This window comes from Rhinatrema bivittatum, chromosome 2, assembly GCF_901001135.1.
Source record: "Rhinatrema bivittatum chromosome 2, aRhiBiv1.1, whole genome shotgun sequence".
NCBI lineage: Eukaryota > Metazoa > Chordata > Amphibia > Gymnophiona > Rhinatrematidae > Rhinatrema > Rhinatrema bivittatum.
The window spans coordinates 132798096-132824099 of NC_042616.1; the positions used below are offsets into that span (position 1 = coordinate 132798096).

The 26004-nt window shown below is 42.1% G+C and overlaps 1 protein-coding gene across 5 annotated transcripts in view; it reads left to right on the plus strand.

Annotated features, from left to right (window-relative positions):
* The window catches only part of MPP7 (membrane palmitoylated protein 7), a 745631-nt gene extending 720187 nt beyond the window's left edge, over positions 1–25444 (plus strand). For all 5 annotated transcript variants that reach the window (XM_029588635.1, XM_029588634.1, XM_029588638.1 and 2 more), the window contains one exon: positions 15975–25444. In XM_029588635.1, the coding sequence (XP_029444495.1) occupies positions 15975–16154 (180 nt within the window). In that variant the 3' untranslated portion in view covers positions 16155–25444. The remainder of the gene's footprint in view (positions 1–15974) is intronic.
* The last annotated feature ends 560 nt before the right edge of the window (positions 25445–26004 follow it).

Genomic DNA, 26004 nt, shown 5'->3' on the forward strand with positions numbered 1-26004 from the left:
CCCTCTGCAGTCAGATTATTCAAAACGGTGCCTGCCACAACCACTATAACATCACTTTATGCACTACTATTACATCAGAAATGATATAAGCACAATAAATCCCATGATGATTCAGAGCAAGGTAGACTGAGTCCTTCACTCTGTCTCTGACAGTAGCCATTTTGGATTACAAGTTTCCGACAGATCCCAAAGCAATGGCTTTCCCTAAACTATCTGGTTAATAATGTTTTATGGCCTTTTTCTCCAGGAACTTGTCCAAACCTCTCTTAAATCCTGCTATGCTTTGCCTTGACCACGTCTTCTGGCAACAGATTACACAGCTTGCATTGAGTGAAAACTACTTTCTACATTTTGTTTTAAATCTGCTGGTTGTTAGTTTTATGGAGTATCCCCTTGTTTTAGTATTATTTGAAAGGGTAAATAACCATCCTTTATTTACCCATTCCACCCATTCATGATTTTATAAATTTCTATCATGTCCCCTCTCAGCCGTCTCTTTTCCAAGTTGCCCTCTCATCGTTGTGGACTTGTTACATCCCCTTTATCATTTTTGTTGCCCTCCTCTGCACCTTTTCTAGTTCTGCTATGACCTCTTTTAGCTAGGCCGACCAATACTCAAGGTGTGATCACACCATAGATTAATGCAGAGGCAATATGATATTTTCCATTTTATTCTCCATTCCTTTTCAGATCATTCATAACATTGTATTTGCTTTTTTGACTACCACTGGACATGCTATATTGGGATGTTATATAAAATTGCGTGAAATGCAAAATGCTAGAATTTATTCCACTTAGAAATAAAACACAAAAGGATTTCAGAACCCTTGAGCCTTTGCTTCCTGCTGCTTCTTCCTTCTCTATCACCTTGTCACTGTTTTCCCTTGCATTTGTGCTCCAGGGCTTTCTCCTTTGTGTACCTTCTCCAAGAAGATTCTGTAATCCTCTGTTATATTATATTTAGGGTCTCTGTAAATTTAGGTATTCATTTTCCAGCTAGTCGGAAGTTCTTTGAGGGTATTAAAAATCAGTGTGCTCATGGTGAAAGCACTTTTTTGGAAAATTTATGTATTTTGCTTGTAATGTTGTATTATGCAAGATTTATTTTAATTATTTATTTCACAGATTTGTAATCAGCAATTCGCAGAGCAACAATGCAGATTGCAACCAAAATACACAATAACACATATAGTACAATAAAATACTCAATAAAATAAAAAATCTCCGTAATTTGTTACATTAAAACATTTATCCATTGTTATGTTCTAAGGATATTAAAAAAAAATAGGAATACAGTTGTTTTGATTTCTGTATTTCAGCTCAGTCCTCAGTTCCTCACATTGAGGGGGGGGCGGGGAGAGGCAGTGCTTATCCAGTAAAGTGAGCGGTGTTTTATTGGTATTATAGATTAATACGCATGTTATAAAATGCAATATCCGCACACACATGCACACTAGATTTTAACATCCACATGCGCATGTGCGGGCCGCCCGTGACTTGCATGCGCAGGGAGGAGATATTTCAAAAGTACGCGCGACGACGCAATCAGGCCTTTCCTAACCCTAACTATCCTTCCTCCCTCTTCCCCTCTCCTCTCCAACCCTTAAACCTACCCTAGTTTTCCCCATTTTTTAAATTTTAATTCTTATTGCTCCTCCCCAGCAGAAGTATCTTCCACGTGCCAGTTGGCTGCCAGCGCGCGCTTCTCCGGGACAGGGCCTAATGTCCACTGTGCCTAATGTCCACTGTGCAGGCCAGCCCCTGCCCAGACCGTGCCCCTGGCCTGCCCCTTTTTGTTGTCCCGGCACTTCTGTGCACAATGAGGGTTACGTGCGTGGTCGAGCCCATTCTAAAATGCACGCGGCACGCACAAGGCCCAGCCGCATGCATAACCCCCGTTTATTACGTGTGCAGGCCTTTTAAAATCGGGCCTTAAACACAGAAGCCCTAATGGTATTTCTAAATAGATGAAAATTCTAGCCTTCTATGTTCCAGATAGTTGTGTGATGATGTCATAGAAAACTATCTAGGATGTCATGTTATATGACCGTGTAAAAAGGTAGTAAGTAATGATTACTTTACCAGGTATAACTCAGTTTTCTGACCTTTGTTCATTAATTATTGCCTTTTTCAGAACCATTTCCATCCTCTCTCTATCCTTTTTGAGGTATGGTCGCCAGAACTGAACATAGTACTCAATGTGAGGCCCATCAAAAACCTGTATAGGGGTATTATCTCCTTTTTTCTGCTGGTTATGCCTCTCTTTCTGCAAAACACTATGCATCCCAGTGGCTAAGGCTAAGGCCAGACATAAGATGAGATTGGAGAGTCTAAATATGTATATTTTGGAGGAGAGTATAGACAGGGGAGATGTGATACAGCTGGATCAGCTGGGTCCATGCTGAAGCTTGAAAGTATACTGGGCTCTCAATCCCTCCCCCGTCATGACATCATTGACCTCGCCTACCTGAGTCAGCTGGGAGGCTCTATTTGAGACGCTGTACCTCCACACAGCGGTTCACTAAAGGGGAATGTGAGAACTTTGGTAGATTTGGGAACTCTGTAAAAGCTATTGCAAGATGTATTTTGGAGGGTTTAAGATTCCAACGGTAACAGGGAGAGGGAGATACGGAGGGGCCTTTTTACATAGAAACATAGAAATGACAGCAGAAAAGGACCAATGGTGCATCCAGTCTGCCCAGCAAGCTTCCCATGATAGTACGCCTTGCAGGTTACCCTCATGTATCAGTCATGTATCAGTTACTGCTGCTTGACGTGCTATGCTTATGGACTTGTCTGTAGAAGTAATCCTGTGTTTTTTGTTTTCTTAATGTCTAGGCATCAGTACTCCAGACTGTAAAAAGTCATGGCTCAAGTTGGTTGTCCCTAAATCCAAATTTCTCTTTCCCTCCACCCCCAAAAGCATCAAGGCTTATTCGTTAACGGTAGTAATCCATGTTTCTGTTAAGGGTAGTAACTGCTGCTCTGTTCAGGTTAGTCCCATGCTTATCATAAGAACATAAGAAAATGCCATACTGGGTCAGACCAAGGGTCCATCAAGCCCAGCATCCTGTTTCCAACAGTGGCCAATCCAGGCCATAAGAACCTGGCAAGTACCCAAAAACCAAGTCTATTCCATGTTACCGTTGCTAATGGCAGTGGCTATTCTCTAAGTGAACTTAATAGCAGGTAATGGACTTCTCCTCCAAGAACTTATCCAATCCTTTTTTAAACACAGCTATACTAACTGCACTAACCACATTCTCCGGCAACAAATTCCAGAGTTTAATTGTGCGTTGAGTAAAAAAGAACTTTCTCCGATTAGTTTTAAATGTGCCCCATGCTAACTTCATGGAGTGCCCCCTAGTCTTTCTACCATCCGAAAGAATAAATAACCAATTCACATCTACCCGTTCTAGACCTCTCATGATTTTAAACACCTCTATCATATCTCCCCTCAGTCGTCTCCTCTCCAAGCTGAAAAGTCCCAACCTCCCCAGTCTTTCCTCATAGGGGAGCTGTTCCATTCCCCCCATCATCTTGGTAGCCCTTCTCAGTTTCTCAAACCATAAAGTCTGGGCCCTTGTTGGTTGCTAGCTAAATTCAATTCCCCTTTTCCCCTGCCGTTGAAGCAGAGAGCAAACGCAGTTGCATCAAACGTTTCCAGGCTTTCTTTGTTTCCTTTAGGACTTGGCCATTGAAGCAGCCCTGAGCTTTTTCCCTTATGTCTGCATATCAGTATCCCAGACCCTGGAAGTCAGGGCCCTCAGTTGTCTTATGAATCTAATTCCTTTTTTCCCCCACCGTCTAAGTGGGGAGCAATGTTGCAATTGCATTAAAAACATCAAAGCATTACAATTAAGGGTAGTAATCTCCATACCTTCTACTAAGAGTAGTAACCGCCATACCAGCAAGTTACCCCCCTGCATGCTTATCTCATTTCTGTCCTCTAGCCTTTAAGGATCCTTTGAATTCTTTGACTGTTCTCTTCTCCACAACCTCCTCCGGAAGGGCATTCCAGGCCTCCACCACCCTCTCTATGAAGAAATATTTCCTGACTTTGGTTGTGAGTCGTCTCCCCTGGAGTTTCATTTCATGACCCTTAGTTCTATTGTTTTCTTTCCAACGGAAAAAGTTTGAAGTCCATGCATCACTGAAACCCTTTAGGTATTGTCGGATTTATGGTCTAAAAAGACCCTGGCAGCTTAATCGCAGCTGTAAGAGGACAATTTTCATTTTGTCTAACTTACCTAGAAAATAAAAACAATTCTGCTTGAAAGAAACCAACACTTCATCTTCATCTTCTGTTTCTTTTTTTTTTATTATTTAGAAAAACTAACTACATAGCATTGGCAAGTTGCTGTCTCCCTCTGACCCTATACAAATTAGACAGTGTCTAATATCTTCTAATTCTTCATTAGCAAATCATACGACCAATCAGTGCATCATTCTTTTGGTTATACAGTTGGTCCAATCGCTTATTGCCTCATGTATCTAACCCTAAATACTTAAGCAACTCCCCTTCGTCATCCATTCTATGTTTTATCAACCATTTCATGCTGGGTGTCAGCTGCAAATACCTTTTGCAGTAGAGTCGCTGCTAGCCCTATGTTATGGCTACTGTCTAAAGCCTCTCTAAAAGTAAACCTTTTTCTAAGATAACAACTTAGAGAACAGAAAACAACTAGCTCTGCAGAATAATGTTCCACTGTTTCTCAATATAGCTGACCTAGAATATGGAGACCTCAGAACCCCCTCAAAAAGTTTTTTCTACTCTAAATTCCACAGTTCCTCCCTTTTCTTAGGTCTCTATATCTTAGTACAGCTATATCCCACCATGAGCATAAGGCTCAATTAACCCAGGTATTGACATGCCACAATTTGAACACTGATCCACTTAATTTCTTTCATTCCCATGTTTCCCAATCTCCCTCATGTCAATATGTTCATTTATTTCAGAATTAATAAAACCTTCAGTACCCTGATTTTCCCCCAGTTTGAACAGGCATCATCAGAAAGTACTTTGTTTAGAGAAAATAATAGGTTAACACTAAAAAAATGGGAGGATAATTTGGTTTGATTGAAGGAGGCCAATAGATATGTGAGTAATATTAGTTTGGCCAAAAAACAATAATTGGGGAAGTGTATTGAGCAAACAGCTAACAACTAACAGCTTTTTAGGATTACTCAGTCCCTTTTAGGGAGTGATTGTAAACCAGGGATGGGAATTCCCATTTCATTGGAGGGTGCAAACTTTGTGAATTTTTTGAAGCAAAAGATACAGGATAGCCGCTCAGTGATAGGGGTGGTGCATCAGAGGGAGCAGTATTTGGAAGATCAGAAGAATCCAGAGGTTGTCCCTGAATTAGAAGTTGTTGGGTTAGATGAATCTGCTCCAGTAGGGACACGAGAGTTAAGTGGGGTTTTGGCAAAATGTAGGTCTACTACTTGCTGTTTTGATCTGTGCCCTGTATTTTTTTATTAAATCTCTTTTTGAGATTCTACACATTTGGCTGTTGAGAATAGTGTTTCATTAGAAATGGATACTTCCTCTGAAGCTAAATCTGTCATGTGCCAGTTATTGGCCAGTGGCCAATAGTTCGTTTTTGGCCAAAATAATTGAGAGGATGATGGTGAATCAGTTAACTTGGTACTTAAGAGGACAGGGTTGGACTGCATGCTTGTCAATCAGGATTCAGGAGAGGGTATGGGACAGAGACAGTGTTAGTGGGGGTTCAGGATGAGATTTTATAGCTGAGGGATAGGGAAGATTTGGTATTTCTGATTTTGCTGGGTCTCTCGAGTGCTTTTGATCTGGTAGATCACTCACTCCTGTTGAAACGATGTAGAACCTTGGGGATGGGAGGTCAAGTTCTTAGTTTGATCTCCTCCTTTTTGTCAGAGAATCAGCAGTAGTTCGGGTGAGAGAGGCTTTGTCTGATCCATTTAGCTTGGAATGCAGAGTACCACAAGGCTCCCCATTATCACCTTTGTTATTCAATCTGGTTTTACAGCCTTTGGGTACATTGTTTTGGTCTCTAGGATTTATTGGGTTTATATATATATATATATATATATACAGATAATGTTCAGCTAGTGATTTCAGCAGGGAAAGATCCACTATAGGCAATGGGAAAAGTAAATGAAGAGTTAGGGAGAATCCTGAATAGGTTTGAGTCTCAAAACAGAGTGGTTGTTGGGGGGGGAGGATGAGTGGTTTGAATAGGGTTTTTCTGAAAGTTAGAGATGTTGTAATAACAATGAGTAATAGTGTTAAGGATCTGGAAGTGTTAGTGGATGAGTCATTTAGTTTTTGCTCTCCATGTATTAACTATTACTTGGAGAGTCTTTTTTAGACTAAGGCAGCTTAGGAGGCTCAGATCAGTTCCTGATTTCACAGTTTGTAGGGTGATTGTGCAGGCTCTGGTTTGACCTTTGACTATTGCAACATCTTATTGGTAGGCCTCCCAAGGAAGGACATTTATCATTTGCAAGTAGTTCAAAATATAGCTGCTTGGCTGATTTATCGTTACCTTAGAAGAATGAGTGCTACACTACTGTTACAGCAATTGCATTGGCTGCCAATAGAAAAGCGAGCTCAGTTTAAGATCCTGCCTCTGATGTTCAAGGTGGTACATGGGGTTGGGGCCAAGTACCTACAGAAAGGGGTGAGACGTTAAATCCCAAGTCATAACTTGCATTCTCAGAATGATATTCTTTGTGTGGTTCCCTCCAGAAAGGAAGTGAGAAAGATGGCTTATAGGAGGAGGATTTTTGTAACACGGGGGTCAGAGTTGTTGAACTCAGTGCAACAGGAAACAAACTCAGTGCCATTGGAAACAAATTACTTATCTTTTAGAAAGAAAATAAAAGCTTGGTTATTTTAACCCATGAGATTTGTAGCTCTTGGGATTATTTTTATGCTTATTAGTGAACTATTTTGTTTTGGATTGGTTTTATGCAGTTTTATGTTGATGTATTATTCTGATTTAGCGGTCTAAAAGAATTGACAAATAAATACAGACTTTCAAATACCTTAAAGATATTAATGATACTCAAAAATCAAACCATTTCGAAAGAAAAGGAAGCTGTAGAACTAGGAGTCATGATATGAAACTCCAAGGGGACAACTCAGGAAATATATGTTCACGGAAAGGGTGATAGATGCATGGAATACCCTCCCAGAAAAAGTGGTGAATTAAAAAATGGAAATGGAATTTAAAAGAGCATGAGATACACACTGCAGATCCCTAGAGGCTGGAAAGGAAGAAATGGGATAACCTATGTTAACATTGTGTTACATTTCTCCATGGAATTAACCTGGACAAAGTGCAAGTGGCAGTTACTACCTTTAACAGAAGGCATGGGGATGCCTGCACAGCATGGTAGTTACTACCCTAAGCATCTTACTGCGCAGATTGGATGGACCATTATGGTTATCTGCTATCATTTAAATATTACAACATTAGAAAAAATTAAATATTAGTTTAACATAGTGTTTAACATTGAATTTACAAACAATTTTTGGTTATTGGTTACCCAAGGCCATTTCTATTGTTAAGGGCATCTTGCTAACCATTGAAGGATATGGTATGAGCTCATCTTGCTGCTCTAGCTGGATAGACCTAGATTTGTCTAAGCCTTTCAACTTATTGAGCCAAGACAGAAAACGTAAGCTAATGCTGTATTTTTTAGTGTTGTTGTTGCTGTCAATACCTGTCTCCCATGAACTATGTCTATGTCCCTGGAGAATAGAGCTGTATTTTGAATTAGGCACAGTAGGCAGCTGCCTAAGGGTGCTCTGCCCCATCAGCATGTGGCAACTATAGTACAAGTTTTGGTGACACTTGTGCCCAACTTGGTAGGTAAACCAGCTGAGATTGGCTGCCTCCATCACAGCCACCAATACCAGGCTAAAATGCTGTGACTTACCGCATGATGGGGGCACACCTGCTAGCTCCTGAGTGAGTATTTCCCAGAAGGTATTTCTGTGATGATGGGCAGCAGTTAAAGCATCAGATTTGAGATGGGGTGGGGGGTAGAATGGGATGAGCACTTCCTCCTCATATTCTGCTTCCCTAACTTTGGAGAAACCCCTATCGCCCACACATACTTCAGAGGAGGAAACCTCTCCCACACAGGTCTGGGTAACATGAATCCAGCTGTGCTGCGGACATGGTATTGCTGTGGTCAGCCACATTGCTAAGAAAACTCTGCTAACTGTAACAAGTAGAGAAAGTATGCAGAGGCATAGGTTTCAGGAATGATTTCCAAATTGATTTGTTTGTAGATAGCAGATAAGGTTATGAAGGAGTGGATGTTTGTTTATGTGAGTTAGGCGGGTTTTATATATATATATATATATATATATATCCCCTGGGCTAGGGTCCGCTCATAGGACTTCAAAAACTATACCTCAAGTTATGGGCTTACTTGTATAACTTTCCTCTCCTGATGTTGAGCCTCTCTGAAGCCCAAGAGCCCTGAGCGTTGTTCAGTCTCTGGTAAACAACAATAATAACCATCTTGGAAGCAATTGATGGTTTCCTACTTAACGTTTACTGATTAATGATGGAAAGCTGATGAAATATTCAGTTACAAGTTTTTATTCTCTGCAGTCCCTTTACAGCTGTAGTTCTTTAATAAATCTGTGACTTTAAGCTTCCAGTTTATCTTGTTACTGAAGACCATTAATTTATCTCATTCCTAATCATTTTCAATTTATGGGGTAGTTTTTATGTTTCTTTGAGAATGTAGGACTCATTCTTAGAGTTTAGATACACTTGTTGCGTGACCCGCCGCGACCGGCCCTACTCACCGGCCCTGGCCCTTCTTCTTTGGCAGCGGTAGGCAGTTGCCTACACACTAGTGCTCCTGCCATATTCCCAGGTTCCTCTGGCAACTCCGCGGCCTCCTCCGGTCCCAGTCGGGTCTCCCAACCTGCACCGAGGGGAGACGCCGCCACCACGTAACTCCAGTCGGTATGCATTAGGCGCACGCGCGCCTTCCCCAACTTTATAGGGGCCGCGGCAGGAAACCTGCCCGCAGCCCCAGATGATGACGTCTCCGGGCCCTGCTGCTTACGGCAGGCTCCACCATCCGGTCTTTGCCTTGGCAACAAGTCTCCACGCTTTCAGTCATGCGCTTAGTTGCTACTCCTTCGTGTTCCTGTTCCTGTTCCTGCTCCTGTACTTGTTCTGTTCCAGTCCTACGTTCCTGTTCCAGTTCCCGAGTTCCAGTTCCAGTCTCTTGTTCCTGACCTTCGTTTGTTCCTGATTACCCTTTGGACGGATTCCCGGCTTTGACCCTCGCGTGCTCCTGATCATGCCTTGGACGGATTCCTGGCTTTGACCCTCGCTTGACCATGCTTTGGATGGATTCTCTGGCTCTGACCCTTGTCTTCAGCCGCCTGCCCTGACTTCAGCTTGTACCTGACCTTGTCTTCAGCCGCCTGCCCTGACTTCAGCTTGTACCTGACCTTGTCTTCAGCCGCCTGCCCTGACTCCAGCTTGAACCTGACTTTGCCTACAACTGACTACTTGGACTTGGCCTTTCTTAGGCTCTTGCCTATTTGCAAGCCCGGACTTAATCTGTTCCTGATCTCTAGCCTGCTTCAGCCTGTCCGGGCTTTTGGATCCTGGCCCTGTCTCGAACTCAGCTCCTTCAGACCCTGTGTCTCCATTGCTTCCTGGCACCCTGCCTTGAACATCTTTCACGGGATCAACCACGCGGAGGCCTGCCTAAGACCAGCCGGCCCCAGTACCCAAGGGCTCAAACTGCGGGGAACAAGAGTTGTTATTGGCGAAGCACCAGTGAGCCTCCGCTTCCCGTTCTGCTCCGCCTCCTGACGGTGGGGACCCGTGGGGATTTCCCCACGGTTAGCGCCAATTCCACCTCAGGCTAAGGGTCCACCTCCGTAACACACTATTCTGTAGGAAATGGTATTTTCCTACTGAGCCTGTCTTTTTGCGGATTATGCTTCCTTAGCCAGGAAATTCCTTGGATGATTGGCAAGTGGATGGGGATGAATAAGTCCAAATGCTGTAAGCTCTTGTCATACCCCAATACACATCTTTAAAGTTACCATTTTTGGCTCATGGGCTGGACTTAAGTTTTGTCAGTAGTCTTTACTAGGTCTGAGACTAACTTCATCTGGCAGGGGCATTTAAGCATATCTGCCATGGTAATGTCCATAAAGTTAGCATTCACTCTTGAAACCACAATGGCACTCTGTGTCAGGCCCTCTTGGAGAAGACAGTGGAATTGCATTTTCATCTCCTCACCAAAGTGTAGAATATCCCAGGATTTCTGGGGTGCCTCCGAGGCTGTTGATAGAAGTAAGGGAGTACATGTGTCTTTGCGGTTTGACTTGCCCGAGGCTCCTTCCATGGGGGCTGTAACTTGGTCATTCTCCATGGGTCATTTCTGGCAACAGGTCAGAACATAATGCCCTGATTCTCCACAATAAAGGCGCAAATTCAGGTGTTGCAAGCAACTCCTTTTCCTCAGGGGTCAGTTGCACTTGACCAGTAACCACCTGCATAGGTTCTGCATTTGACGTTTCTGAAGGTAATCGCCCCACAGGGCTCAGGCTCATATAGCCTCGCTGCTCCCTTCTTTCTCTTTGCTGCTCATTCAGATGAGCGTCAGTTTTAATGCAGAGGCTGATAATGCAATTCATCAAAATATACTAAACTAAATGCATTCAGTTCTTCAGGAGGATATCATCCTTGATATCATCAGTCCCCTCTTGACCTGGTTTCAGTGAGCAAGTTCATTCCATGCTGCAATCACATGAACTGGTAAAAATGGGAGGCATAGCTGATAATGTATCCGGAGCCTTACTTCTGGCACTGGAGTGCCAACTCAGCTTTGAAGGCATTTATTTATTTATTTACTTGAAAATTCGTATGACCCGCATATTCCAACTTATACTTCACAGCGGTTTACAATGAACATACATAAAAGAAAACATAAATAACTAAAAATACATATACAGTGGTGGGGTGGTTATCAAACATCTGGGCCAAGGACTGGTAGAAAGCTTTCCAGTTCCCCAAGAGGTGGGTGTTATGCTGGGGAGGCCCAGTTTAACATTTCTCCAGTAAGTAGGCTTGACACCCACCCTATCCTAATGGTATTGTTGGAGAACTCCTGAGGATACATCAGGTACCACAAGCAGCACTGATTAATAAATCCTCTGAACTGCCTCTCTTTGCTAACAAAGCACTCTGGAAAAGGCAGGGTAACCAAGCATACTGGGGGTGGCTGGGCTGGAGGTTGCTGTTGAGCAGCAATCCCTGCTTGCAAATGGCCACTTGGTGATGCAGGGCCTGATTTTTTTCACAGCCAGCACTGGAACTTGTTCCTTCCCTTCCATACAGCAGAGCCATACCTGGGAGTTTTCAATTTACAGTCACCTTGAGATTTTCATTATTAGCGGGGGGAGAGGAGGAATGAGGGGGCACGTTGGGCAGTATGCGCACAAGTTTTCTCCTCTTTCGTACACACACACTCTAACGCTCTAACACGTTCACTTTCATGCTCTCTCACAAACACATGCATGCTCAGTTTCATTCACATTCCTCTTATTCACCTGCCCCTACACACATGCCCCCTCAGAAAAACACCCTCCCCCAACACACACTCGCCTATTCACATACACACTCTACCCCCATACATGCCCACTTTCATATACACACATACGCCACTCATCACATACACTCCCTCACCCTACACTTACTTACTATTTCTCCCCATCCTAAACCTACCAGCAGTAACAACCTCCTCCTTAGAGCGCCTGCAGCCAGTGGAATTTCTCCTTCCAGCCATGCTATCTTCTGCTTTGGCCAGACTCATGGGACTTCTATTTTAAACGTTGGATGCTGGGACTGGCTGCCAAAGACGGTCCGCCCAGTGAGAGAAAAGAAAGGGCTGGTATGACTGTGGCCTCACATCCAGTGGGCTCCACTTAGGAAAAGAAAGGGGAACATATCCAACCATGTAAAACTGATTATCTAAAGACATTTACTAGATGCTTTTGGCTAGCGTGAGTGTTTATATGGAGAAAAAGGAAATCAAACTGAGCATAAGAGGAAAGATGTCAGAGAGGGTAAATAAGAGCTGAAAGGTCCCCATTCTTCCTGCCTCCATGGGCGAATCAGGAGGCCTTCTCCCTGCCAGCATGGGCAGGGAAAAGGGAGGAGGACTGTGATTGGTCCGTGGGCGTAGGAGAAAGGAGGGAGGCATCCAATTGGCCTGTGGGGGCAGGAGAAAGGGAAGAATCATCTGATTGGCTCATGCAGGCCAATCGGACTGCTTCATTAGCAGCAGCAAGACACCCAGGGATTTCAAGTATTGGCCTGGAGGCTCGGTAATTCTTTTCGAATTTTGGAGTTAAATCCGGAGAGTTCCCAGGTATGTGCAGTCTGGGAATCTAGCAGATTGCAAGCAAGAATGGGAACCGGGAGAAAACTGAAGTTGCAGGCCAGGAACCAGATTCAGGAAACAAGTCTTACACTGGAGTAGGCTTGAGTATGAAGCTGGAGTTGCAGGCCAGGAACTGGAATCAAAAAGCAGGTCACATACTGGAGGAAGGAAGTTCAGTAGCAGAAAGGCAAGGCGGCTTTCCAGTTGCTGTGAATAACTTCCTGCTTTTCAGCATCCCCTAGTAACTGAGCCCCGGCGAATCCCTGATACCAGGAGGAAGTCTGCAGAGCTCTCTAAGCTGACCTTGGGGTCTTGCCCTAACACTCTTTGAGTTTGTTTGGCTTTCGGAGCCTATTACATTGCTGTCACTGCTACTGCTTGCTCCTTGCTGCCTAGAAGCTGGCCCTGGATGTACAAGTGCATAAAGTTCAACTATGTTTGAAAATGAACATTTTTCATGTTCACCAGCTCAAAAAAAGTACAGAACCAATGTTTATGAAAATTGGCAGAGTGACAGGAATTGGGACTCTGACCCCCGTCTGCCAAATTTCAGGAAAACTGACCTTTTTTAGATGGCATGCTAAGCGAGTGATTAATCTGGATTTACGGCTGAAGCAGTGTGCCAGGAAAAATAAAGATGAGGTAGAAAAGCAGCAGCAAATAGCCCTTATTAAGAGAAACAGGTAGAGACAGTGATATTAAGAGACATTAAACAGCAAACAGTTGGACTTTTACAAAGAGACTCTTCAGATTTCTAGGTTAGAAATCGCACCTCTTTTTAATTGTAATTAAGAGATGTAAATCATATTTATTAAAGTTTTTTAGCTGGTGGGAGAGGGGAGGGAGTCCCCTAAAGATACTGAGAAGTAAAAAAGCATCCTTTGGTATTGAGAGAATGTGTCTCAAATGAAGAAGCCAAATTGACTGCAGCAGAGTGAGGGGATCTAAGCGTGATTGACACCAGATCAAGCCCGCTATGCACGCTTTTGTAAAATGGCTTTTTGCTCCTTCAGTTTTCTTTTTTTTTGTGTGTGTGTAAACCCTAGGAAGGTATGGGCACAAGTTGTTGACACAGGGTAGGGGCTGGGATTGTGCAAGCTCTGCCTCTGGCCTGCACCCACCTGATTAACTGGCAGGCAGGGTGGGCCAAAAAGCCGGCCGGTGTGGGGCTGTTGTGAGCACATGGCCCGGATTAGTTGCCACACCCAGCACCATCTAAGGTCACCCCTGGTTAAGCCCCACCTGCTGTAACCTCATTAGATATAAACCATCCATGAATTGCAATGAAGTCCCCATTTATGTTCCTGATTATAAATTCAATATGCAAAAGAATTTGTGGAATATAAAAAATCATGGAAATGTTTCGTTAAAGTTTTAGGTAGAAATGCTTCATGTTTATTTCAGTTAGTATATAGGAGTGCAATGATGCTGACTTCTTTTTACAGCCAAGGAGCTGTTTCTGTTTCTAATCACCTTGCTCAAATCATCTTCCATATTACAAATTAGTAACTGTTATATTACCGAAAGGGAACAGGACAGTTGATGCTTTGTGAGATCCAGTGCGTCCTATACTTCTGTAAATTCTCGGTTTTTAGATTGGAGCACCAGTTAAATTTTTATTACGGGTTGAAACTCAAATGATTGATGCTACTCCGCACAGATTTGAAACATGCTGATGTAACCCTTTTGTGTGTTGTGTCCAATATATGCATATGTATTTTTCTGTTACTTGTGTAATGTATTATACCAAATCAAATGATAATAGATTCTATGTATGGTAATGCTCTCTTTCCTAGCAGTATATAAACTCCCTATTCATTCTGCTTTTGAATATGGCATAAGCCACTAGCTAGGGTCCCCTCAAAAATGTTCATTGCTCATCATCATAGATACCACAGAAGAAACGTTTCCTCATCTATCTATGTATACACAAACACTTGTAGTCAGTATTGTTCAGAGTAATATAGAAAATTACAGGAGATAAAGACCCAAATGGTCCATCCAGTCTGCTCAGCAAGTAGTTTAGAGATGTAATTGCTGCTTCATGCAGACTGCCCCATACCTTCCTTTTAGGGTTGTAACTGTCGGTCTGTGTAGATTACCCTCATGGGTAATCAACAAGTTTCATATTTTTGTGTAATTACAGTGATGAAGCTTTTAATATATTCTTTGGGAAAACTGATTTAGTAATAAGACCTACCACACACTTACAAATTTTGTTCTATTTAAGGATTGTTTCAATAAAACTCTGACTTAAAATACTGAATATTTTTGGATAAAGGATGAAAGGGAACTTTGTGAGGAAAGCTTAGGTGTGGCCATTGGGAGGGTAATTTTCAAACAGCCCGAATATGATAAAGTCTGCAGGTACTTTTTGCCACAAAATTCAGCCCGAATTTTCAAAGTGGATTTATGCATATAAATCTACTTAGAAAATTAATTGTGGTGCACGCAGAACCAGTCCCAACACGTGCACAAAGCTACATCTGCTCTGGAGGATGTGCAACTTTGTGCCTGTATGTTTACATATATACGTATTTTATTTATTTATTTATTTTACAACTTTTTTATACCGCCATTCGTGGGTACATCATATCTGTTTACAATGAACTAAGAGAAATACATCATATGGGTTTACAATGAACTAAGAGAAATATATACATATGTACGTAAATCGTGTCTCTGCCCCAGCTCTGCCCTTGGAATGTCTCTTTGTAGTGCATATAAAAGTAGGCACAAAATTACTTTTGTATCTAGTTCTACCTGCAGAATCCCCCCTGCAATTTTTAAAGGCCATTTATGCTCATAAAACCAGGATTCATGCATATAAATCCTTTTGAAAATTACCCCCAAAATAGGACATTCAAAGAGTAAAAAGCTGGGTTTGAAATTCACTTGAAATAATGCAAAAAATGAAAGAGACATTTTTACATGGCATAATTTTGTTGACTTTATAACCTCTCTCTATATCTGCTGTAAAGAATGTAAATAATGTTTGTTAAATCACACTACTCTCTTTTGATTTCTAAGACTTAGTATAAGCCAACCAAGCCAACTGTAGTGTAAGAGACAGGAAGCCAGTGAAAATTATCGTTTGGCTGTGTCCCAAACCCTTAAAAATACAGTATGTGTACTGATAAATCCCATGATTGCAGCAAGCTGCAAATTATGAGCTTTACTTTGTCAGGGTGTCATGAATGCAAACAGCTATGCTAAAAAAAAACTTGTTCCAATAGTATTTCCAGTAAAGAAATCTTGATAGATTCATCAGTTAGTCACTAATTGTGCTGAAATAAGGACGAGAGAAAAAAACTACACTGTGATCAAGCCCACAGAAGACTAATTTGAAATGATGGCTGCTGAAAAGCCTGTGGTAAAAAAAAAAACAAATGAGTATCCTTTTCCAATGAAAACTGAGCAGTCGTGAAGATTGTGCTAACCAATTACCATATATTTGAATTTGGGCTCATTTGTTCAAATGTAGATTGATTCCTCTACGCTATTGACTGACATGTAGAATACTACTTCTTTTTTTTTTATAATAGGAGGAAGATTTTCAGGAAATGGTGAAGTCTGCTCAGATGATGGAAAGCCATTACAATCATCTTTTTGACAAGATAATAGTAAATGATGATCTTGCTGCAGCTTACAATGAACTGAAAACTTCCTTGGACAAACTGGAGACAGATACGTATTGGGTTCCAGTGAGCTGGCAGCACTCATAACCCTGGAAATAAGATTCTTTTATCTTCTTTTAATTGTGTGCATGATTAAAGTTAAGGTAGTTGCCATTTTGTTGGTGGAAGTTTTCTTTTTAATCTCTGGCAGACTGCAAGATGACATGCAGTTGCACTGACTTTATACAGTTGGAATGTGGTTCTTATTTTTCTCTTTCAAAACAATCCTGTTTAAAATAGTCCAGTTATAAGATCACATGTCTGCTGTCATATCGGTTTTGCTGAATGCCAAATACTGGAGTAACTGTGCATGACTAAAAGAAAATGCAGGCTATGAATTCTTCTTGCATACAGTTGTATGGATAAATTGAAGAGGTATGCACAGATACCTTTGTAAACATCGGAGATCGGTGCGTCTGTGATCCCAAATGTGGTTGCTGTCATGAAAATGCCACCAGCTGCAGGGTATTATCATTTAATGGCATTTGAGATGCTTAAGACAGATAAGATACATCATTTTTGGAAGAGCCTCTAGAGTATAAAATGTGGGTTGGGCATTATGCCAAGATATGTCTTCTACCCCAGATGAAATCATAAACTTTGATTTTTGTGGCTTGTGCAATCTGATCATTTGATTGCATATAAACTGGTCACCAATTTTTTAAATGAGCAGAAAAATTTTAATTTGATTGTAAAGTATTCTGAATGAGAGTGCCTTTGTGTTGCTGCAGTGACTTTTCATGTGCTGTAAATAGTTACATACCCTCTCGGCTGCACAAGTGAATACCTGCAGGTGTTCTCATGACAATGAGGATTGTAAATGCACTGCCTCAACCTAAGTCCTTTAAATGAATAAATATATAAATATACACAATATTCCCTTTTTTGAAATGTTCCCCCTTTACAGAATGAAGACAATTCTTTAAAAAAAAAAATCTACTATTGCCACTTTTATATGCAGGTTAGCAACATCGATGATAATATGATGGGAAAGAAATGTCCAACTTTTGAGGGGTACCTCTCAGAGTTTGAACTGGTAACTTAAAATCACCTCGCAAAAGAGAGGAATGCTTTTATAGAGTTGTGCCTTATAGGTCGGACATTGTCCATAATTTGAAATCCATTAACATAAATGGGTTTTAGTAATTGGGAAATGAATATTAACCTATTCGCATTGTGATACTATATTGTATATTAGAATGGACAGTAAAAGACATATCCTCTGATGCTATGTTTCAGAGCTTTATTTTAATTTTCACTATTATATTTTGAGGGGAATTAGCTTTTTTTCTGAACACTGGCCAGACAATTCAAACTGCAATATTAATTTTTTCTAAAGGCTGGTTAGATTTCAGTTAATAAGCAATTTTGCATATTTAATTATTAACTACTGATTATGGAGTGAGAATGTATACATGAAAGCAAGCACAAGCATGTGTATAAACTGCATATGTGAATTTCCCTTAATGCAAGTGTGGTATATGATTGCATTTGATATCTTACAATCAGAACATCTGTGAGAGTGAGAAGTCTTGTTTTATGGTAATGTGATAAGAATTTATCTGTCTTGTTTTATAAAAAATAAAAAATTGTGGAACCATATATATATATATGTGGCTTGAAAAGAAGTATGAACTTTGGATTTCTTGTCAGCATGGTTATTTGTAAAATAGATTAATGAGTTTGCTGTATCTGGTAACATGAAACTCAACATTCCATGTATGTATATCTTCTGCTTATTTGGAGGTCACCAGTATGTTACTGGGGTATCCTAAATTGTTTGTATGTCATTAAATTTGATTTTAAACCTTGAGCAAAACCAATGAAAGATACAGAACCTATTACTATAAGAAATCTTTACATTAGGGCAAATTACAAATTTCACTGTGAGAAGAATTGAACCAAACAGTTCTAATGTAAAATAATTAGGAGTTCTGTTTTAAGGTATTTATATTTTATGTACTCTGGTGTGCTTCTTTTAGCTGTTTTACATGCTGCTTCACTAAGGTGCACTACCGCATCACCAATGAATATACCCCATTAGAAACAATGGAAGTTGCAGTAAATAATGTGTGTTATCATATATTAACACATGGTAGCACCTAAGAATGTAAAACAGGCCATCAGGCCTAGCATCCTATCTCCAATAGTGGCCAATCCGGGTTGCAAGTACCCAGCAGATCCCAAAGAGTAGATTTATTTCTTGTTGCTCACACTTTAGTGAATTAGCCTGTTAGTTTTATGTCAATATGTAAAATTGGTGGTTTTGCGTATTTACCGAGGACAAGCAGGATAGCAGTCCACGTGCTTTGGGTAACATCATCTGATGGAGCTCAGCATGGAAAACTTAAGTCAAAATTTCTAAAACTTTGACTGTGCCACAATGAGCATGCTCATGCGGGTTCCCTTCAGTCTTTCTTTTTCTGCGGAGCTATCAAGTTGCCTTCAGAATTTTTACCAGATTCACAGGACTGTTCATCGCAAGGTCCCATGGTTTGTTCCTTGTAGTTTCCCTAGGTAAGTTTTTCGGTTGTTTTTCTAAGTTTTCGTTCTTTCCCGTACTCTGTTCCACAGTAGTGCATCACTGGTGCCCGCTGGCCATCAAGCTATTGCCACTACCTAATTTAATGTTTCTTCCCTTTTGTTTTGGCTGATCATGTCTAACAGGTTCCAATGATGCCTCCTATGCAGAAGGACTGTGTCTATTGCAGACCTCCATGTATCCTGTACCTAGGACATTGCATGATGACCAGGATATCACAGATATGCAACTTTGACACAGAAATGCCTCTGGTCTTAACTGGAACTCATGGAAAAGCATTTTGGGCACCAGAAGTATTTGTCACATCAACATCGGGGAAGTGAAAGTCATCATCACTGAGGAGACTATTGGTTTCCTCAGTGCCACCAGACAACAGGGAATCCAGAGACAGGCCTGTATCTGATTCTTCTTGATCAAAGAAGGTATCGGATTCTGCCTCTTGGACACCGGCATCAAGGATATCCAATGTTGAACATTGAGGAAAGCCAGGGAAGCAGCAGCAATGGTTTCCATTAGTGCCCAATGCCAGCAGCGAGGAAGATCTACTGCATGATGAGAAACACCCCCCCCCCCCCCAGGCGGTCAATGGCGAGGAGAGTTCATCCTCTAAGAAGGCCAGAGATACACAAAAGCATCCACTGGTCCAATGTTCACCATCAAGCAACCACTTGGTTCCAAGGAGGACATGGTCATCCCTCGTGCCTCACAGTCTGTGTTGGCATCAGCTGTCTTCAAGAAAAAATCAGATAGAAAAATTCAGCAGGCTTTGAAGAAGGTGATGCAGTGCATTGGTGCAGTCGTAGCACCAACTATCCTTACAACTCTGCTTGATTCCTTAAGGATGCTTGGTGGCAGGGAATAGGCATCAGTGCCAGATCCAGTGCTAATGCCTGGAGGGGTTCGGGGTGGATGACCGCTGCCCCACTTTTGATCTCTTGCTCCTTGGGAAGAAAGCTTCCCCAGGCTGTTAAAGCTTCTCGGGATCCAGACCAAAACAGCCAATTATACCTGTTCTTGAGAACCCCTGCTGAGGGTTGAGCAGCAAGGGAGTCTTCATGGCGAACCAGGGTGAGTCAGACTCCAAATACTTTTGGGGTTGCAGTTGTGACTAAGCAGATGCCTCTGAAGAGGGTGTACTGACTGGTCTCCCCTCAGACCCCTCTCCTTCACCAAAGAGAAAGAAGTCCCCTCCTAAGGACCTCTCCTTCACAGGATTTATTAGGAAAAAGGTGAGGCCATTCCCTTTACTTTGCAGACAGAGGATGAGACCAGAAGTAAGATGTTGCAGATCCTCCAGTTTGTGGAGCCCTGGCCATCCCAGTTCATGAAATCCTTCAGGAGGTGGAGACGAGGATATGGGAGAATCCCTCTCTGTGGCTTCCATTAACAAGAAGGTAGATGCAGTCTATCTCATCCAAAAGTCTCCTGGATTTAAAAAGAGACAGTTGCCACACAAATCTGTGGTAGTCAAACCCACTCAAGAAGGCCAAGAGATCTGGGACTCATTTCTCAGTGGCCCCACAGAAGGACTCTAGAATCCTTGACACCCTTAGGAGGAACATTTTTACAGGGGGCCACATTGAAAGCTCATATAGCACTTTACCAGCTCTTCATGAGCCAGGTCATGCAATACTTGATAATGCAAATGCAGGCGGTGATCGAGCAGCTTCCTCAAAAGCAGCAAGATGCCCTCCAGTCAAAGGGTTACAGAAAACACATGGAAAACACATGGTCTGATCGACCTTTGATATTTTCATTGTGAGTTTTGCTGAAGGATTGGAGTCCGCAGACCCGCCTGGTTGCAGACCTCAGATCTCTACCCAGAAGTGCAGAAAATACTTTCTGATGTGCCATATACTGGAGAGAATATTTTTGGAGACAGATTGAAGAAAGCAGTCATTCCAGCAGCTCTCCACTGGCACTCAAGACTCGGTGGCCTCCTCTAAGAGGTATATGAGGCCAGGACAGAGGAGACTCTTTTTTCCAGCTGAAGAGGCACTATCCTCCCCACCCACTGTTACATACACAGCAGGCCCCTTAGGCTTATCTGAGGCACCATTGGGCCCTTCACCCCTTGATAGCCATCCAGCTAAAACCTGGGATGGGATTGTGACTGGATCATGGAGAACATACCCAGGATTCTGGTATCCATGCCACAGGACTTTCCAGTCAGAGGGAGACTACGGTTTAACTTTGGACATGTGAGTTCTCAGCATCATCAGGAGGGAGTACAGATTAAACTTATTGGATCTCCTGAAAAATTGATCCCCCTGCTCTATTTGGGTCCACTCACTGCATCAAAAACTGCTAGCCAATGTGGTCGGACCTGTTCCACCAAATCAAAGAGGGCAGGGATTCTACTCCAAGCATTTCCAGATTCCAAAGAAAACAGGGGGACTCTGTCCCATCCTAGACCTAAGGGCCTTGGAGAAATTCATCAAAAAAGGAAAGTTCAAGTTGGTTTCCCTGAGCACCTTAATCACTTTCCTTAAAAAAGGGGACTGGCTATGCTTTCTTGATTTAAAGTATGCTTACAATCACATAGAGATTTTCCCCAATCACAGGAAATATCTCAGATTCATTTTGCGAAACCATCACTTCTAGTATTGTGTTCTGCCATTTGGATTAGGTCTGCCCTATGTGTCTTCACAAAATGCCTAGCTGTGGTGTCGGCATACTTTTACAAACTGGTGAGTGTGCGTATATCCCTATCTGGATGACTGGCTGGTCAAGTTCACATCTGTGGCTGGAGCTGAGGAATTGATGCGTATGACCATCCAGGTGTTGGAGTTATTAGGGTTCATCGTCAAATACTCTAAGTCTCATCTGAATCCATCACCTAAACTGGAGTTTATTGGAGCTCTACTAGACACAATTTGGGCAAAGGGCTTTCTTCCACAACAAAAGGCTGCCACTTTGATATCTGCGGTGGAAGAGATACAAATGAGTCAGCAGTCATCAGTATGGAACATGTTGAGGCTGTTGGGCCTCATGGCATCAACCATACATGTCACTCCCATGGCATGTCTCCATATGGGGAGTGCGAAATGGACCATAAGATTTTAGTGGCTGCAGGCCACTCATGACCTACAAGACAGTATTTGTCACACAGCCACTCCAGGACTCCCTAGCCTGGTAGCGGGACAATTCCAATCTAGTCAGAGGAATTCCCTTCCATATTTATCCAATCCAAAATGTCCTCCTAATGGATGTGACTCACCTGGATTGGGGAACTCAGGTAGAGAGGGCTCTGCACCCAAGGCCTTTGCTCTGCTCAGTAAAAGTTCTATCAAATACATTTCCTGGAGCTCAGGATGATTTGGTATGCTCTAAAGGGTTTTAGAAATCGATTATCCAACAAATTTATCCTTGTCCAAGCATCAATTAAGTGTACTATATTAACAAGCAGGGAGGTACAAGTTCATATCTCCTTTGCTAGGAGGCTGTAACAGCTGTGGAACTGGGCCATCTCTCACGGGATGCTTGGCAGGTATGGAAAATGACTTCATGGACAAACTGAGTTGATCCTTCGACCCCCGAGTGGTCCCTGAACTGAGGGATAGCGAATCGGATTTTCCACCACTGGGGCACACCAGTGGGGGATCAGTTTGCATCCCCTCAGACCAGAAAAGCCCCACTCTTCTGTTTCAGAAAGAGGGCACACAGCAAACTAACCTCGGATGTCTTTGTCCTGGATTGCTTTATGAGTATCCTCCAATTTCAATAGTTGCAACAACTCTGTTGAAGCTCAAAGAATATAGGGGGTTCATGATACTTATATACCCCTTTTGACCGAGACAGATATTGTTCCCACTACTCCAGGAGATGTCCATCAAGGAACTGATCAGATCGTAGACTTCCCCAGATCGTAACACTCATACTAAGGATCAGGTCAGGTTGCAACATCCCAATGTCAAGTTCCTGTCACTTACTACTTGAATGTTGAGAGGTTGACTTTGCAACCCCTCATGTTATCTGATGATGTGTCTTGAGTTCTTTTAGCTTTAAGAAAGGATTCCACTAAAATGTCCTATGGATTTAAGTATAAGAGGTTTGCTATATGTTATGAGCAATCAACCCTAGATCCTTTTTTCTGCTGCACACAAAAACTGCTTGATTACTTTCTGCATTTATCCGAGTCTGGTCTCAAGACCAATTCCATAAGAATTCACTTTCATGCAGATGGTGCCTACAAGGTAAACTCATCACTGTACAGCCTTTGGTAGTCCAGTTTATGTGGAGTCTGCTTAATTTGAAGTCTCCCATAAGTCCTCCCACTATGTGTTGGAACTGCAACGTGGTTCTGACACCACTGTTGAGAGCTCCCTTTGAGCTACTGTGCTTCTGCGACCTGAATCACCTGACCCAGAAGGTTGTAGTTTTGGTGGCTATCTCTTCAGTGTGAAGGATCAGTAAGCTCCAAGCTCTAGAACTTTATCTACCTTATACCAGATTTCATAATAATAGAGTGGTCTTATGCCCCTATCCTATGTCTGTGCCTAAAGTAGTGTTGGAATTCCATTTTAACCACTCAATTGTCTTTCCAACATTTTTTCCCAGGCCACAAATCCTCCAAGGCGAACAAGCATTGTGCACTTTGGACTGCAAGAGATCCTTGGCCACCTACCTGGTATGGACTGAAGCCCATAGAAAGCTCACCCAACTCTTTGTTTCTTTTGCAACAAACAGACTGGGGATTGCCTTTGCCAAACAGACTATATCAAATTGGCTAGCATATTGTATCTCTTCTTGTTATTCCCAGGTGGGACTGAATCTGGTGGGCCATATCAGGGTTCATTCTTTCATCCATGGCAGCATCGGTGGCTCACCTGTGATCAGTCCCATAGAGGAGATCTACAAGGCTGTGATGAGGAGTTCTGTTCACATATTCATTCTCATTACTGTTTGGACAGGAACAGCCAATACGACAGTAGGTTTGGACAGTCTGTCCTTCAGAATTTGTTTAAGGTGTAGAATCCAACTCCATTCCCTCCTAGGGCCTGCTGTTTTTTGTTTCAGGCTGCTCCTTTTAGATAAGATATATAAAGAAAAAAAGGGTAGTTGCCAACAAAAACACTATTGTTGTCTTTCCCCTTTTTTTATTAGGGATAACCTGTAGCTAGGGATTCCCCACGTGTGATGACTTCCATCCTGCTTGTCCTTGGAGAAATTAGAGTTGCTTATCTGTAACGGATATTCTTTGAGGACAGCAGGATGTCCGTCCTCACAAAATCTTACATGGATATGTGGTATAATAGCATGTGTGGAGTGTACTCGATGAGGTGTAATTAAAGTTCTAGAAACTTTGACGTCAGTTTCCTGTGCCGGGCTCCATCGGATGATGGCACCTGCATGGGAGGACTGAAATCCTGCTGTCCTTATAGAACAGCTGTTACAGGCAAGCAACTCTGCTTTTCCCTCCCACCAGTTCATCCTTAACTGTCAAAATGCACTTTCTATTTGCTTGTTCTGTTCTCTTACCCTGCACTCCACTGCTCACGGTAAATGGCAGCTGTGCAGTGGAGCTGTTGGAAGGAAGACAGCGAAGGCCTTTCCACCAATAAGAATGTGTGTACTAAGAAGCCATCAGTATAGCAAAGGCATAAACACAACACAGCCAATTCATGACGGGGGGGCGAGGGAGAGGGGAACAGCAGTGTTTTTCTGCTATTTAATAGATTATGCATTTTTAACACTTTTTTCTTTTACACTGGAGATGTTTTATCTGATTTTATTGGTTAAAATGTAAAAACAGAAACCTTAAGCATTATACACCATATTAATATCGTTTTTTCTGCTAGTTACATTATCTGTACACTGGAATAGTTCTGTTTCTGCATAGCATGGCAAGGAAGTTAACTGCCTCAGAGCTGCCATGGATAGACCCAGTGAGGAATGCTATTGTCGATCTGAGGTTTTACCAGAATTTCACAACGAAAGCAAACCTTGAAGATTTAATTTCTTGTCTTCTTTAGCGTAACACCTAAGTGCTGGTGTCTTTGATTCAGGGGCAGGAGGGGTGTTAACCACATCCTGTTCTTAGCTAGGACCTTATTTTATTCTCTATGGATTAGCATTGCTGGAAACTTTATAATTAGCAGCTCTCTGCTCTCTTTACTTCTTGACTGGAAGCAAATCTTCTCATTGGCAGCCTACAGTAAAAAAAAAAACCTGAACTCCAGTTTGCCTGAAAAGGCAAATTGGAGATGTCTGTTCAGAATAAATAGTCCAGAAAAAAATTCAAAACCTATAGGACTATAGACCTAGAGTGCATTGTAAGACTAACAGGTCACAATACACCCAAAAAATAATTATTTGATAAGTTATAATTTACCAACAGTAGTGAAAGGCAAAGGTCTCTGCAAGTCTGCCATAAATGGTACTTAGTCAAGTCAGAAAGCACTTTCACAAAGTGAACAGAAGCTGCATTTTTGAGTCACACAAGAGTCCTTTATAATGTGTTGCTGTTAAAAAGTCCACTACATATTTCTTTTATTAAAAATTTGTGAACAAAAGTGTCAGAATGTGTTTTAAACATGAACAGTTTTCAAATTGTGATGTGTGTGTGTGTGTGGGGGGGGGGGGGTTGTTAGAGAATTGTATGTTTTTATCTTTAAGTACAGATATTTTCCCATATTTTTGCTGTTGTCCTTGGTAGAACAGATGTTAATGTTTTATACTATTGTATCCAGCTCTGTACTTGAATTTGCCATCGATTCACCAATTGATGCCATGTTTTGAAATCTGAACTTGCCTTCTTAACCCAGAACAATAAATTATTGATGTTGTACATTCATGCCTAGATGAATTGCTTTTTGTAATGATACTGCTAGTTCTATGATAACAAGGATCCCAGATTTGCCTTCCTAAAATCTGAACCTTGTGGCAAGAGTGCTGGTGCAGTACAGAAGAGCTGGTTCATGTAGGTTGGCCTGTGGTAGGGAAAGAGCTTCAGCGTGCATTGACTTTGCAAATAGCTCTTCTGCTCATTGACATCTGCATGTGCTATTTCTGGAGTGACCAGAAACATGTGCCAGCAGGGAAAGGACTCTAATGCGAGCTGCCGTTCTTTCAGAGCTCCCACAGCTGTCCAATGCTCTGAAGGCAGCTTGATTGTTGGTAAGGTACTTCTCCCAAGACTGCTGCCTCTAAAAGTATCAGGCTGAGTTGGATTCATAAGGTGGGGGGGGGGGGGGGGGCGGGGAAGGGAAAGCAGATCAAGGATAGAACTGGAGAGAGGTAAAGAGGACAAGGTATCGAGCTGACTAGAGGAAGGATATGTCCAAGGATTGAGCTGGGTGGGAGTGAGGGGCAGAGAGGAAAGGAAGGAGACTGAGAATTGGAGGTCAAATGTAT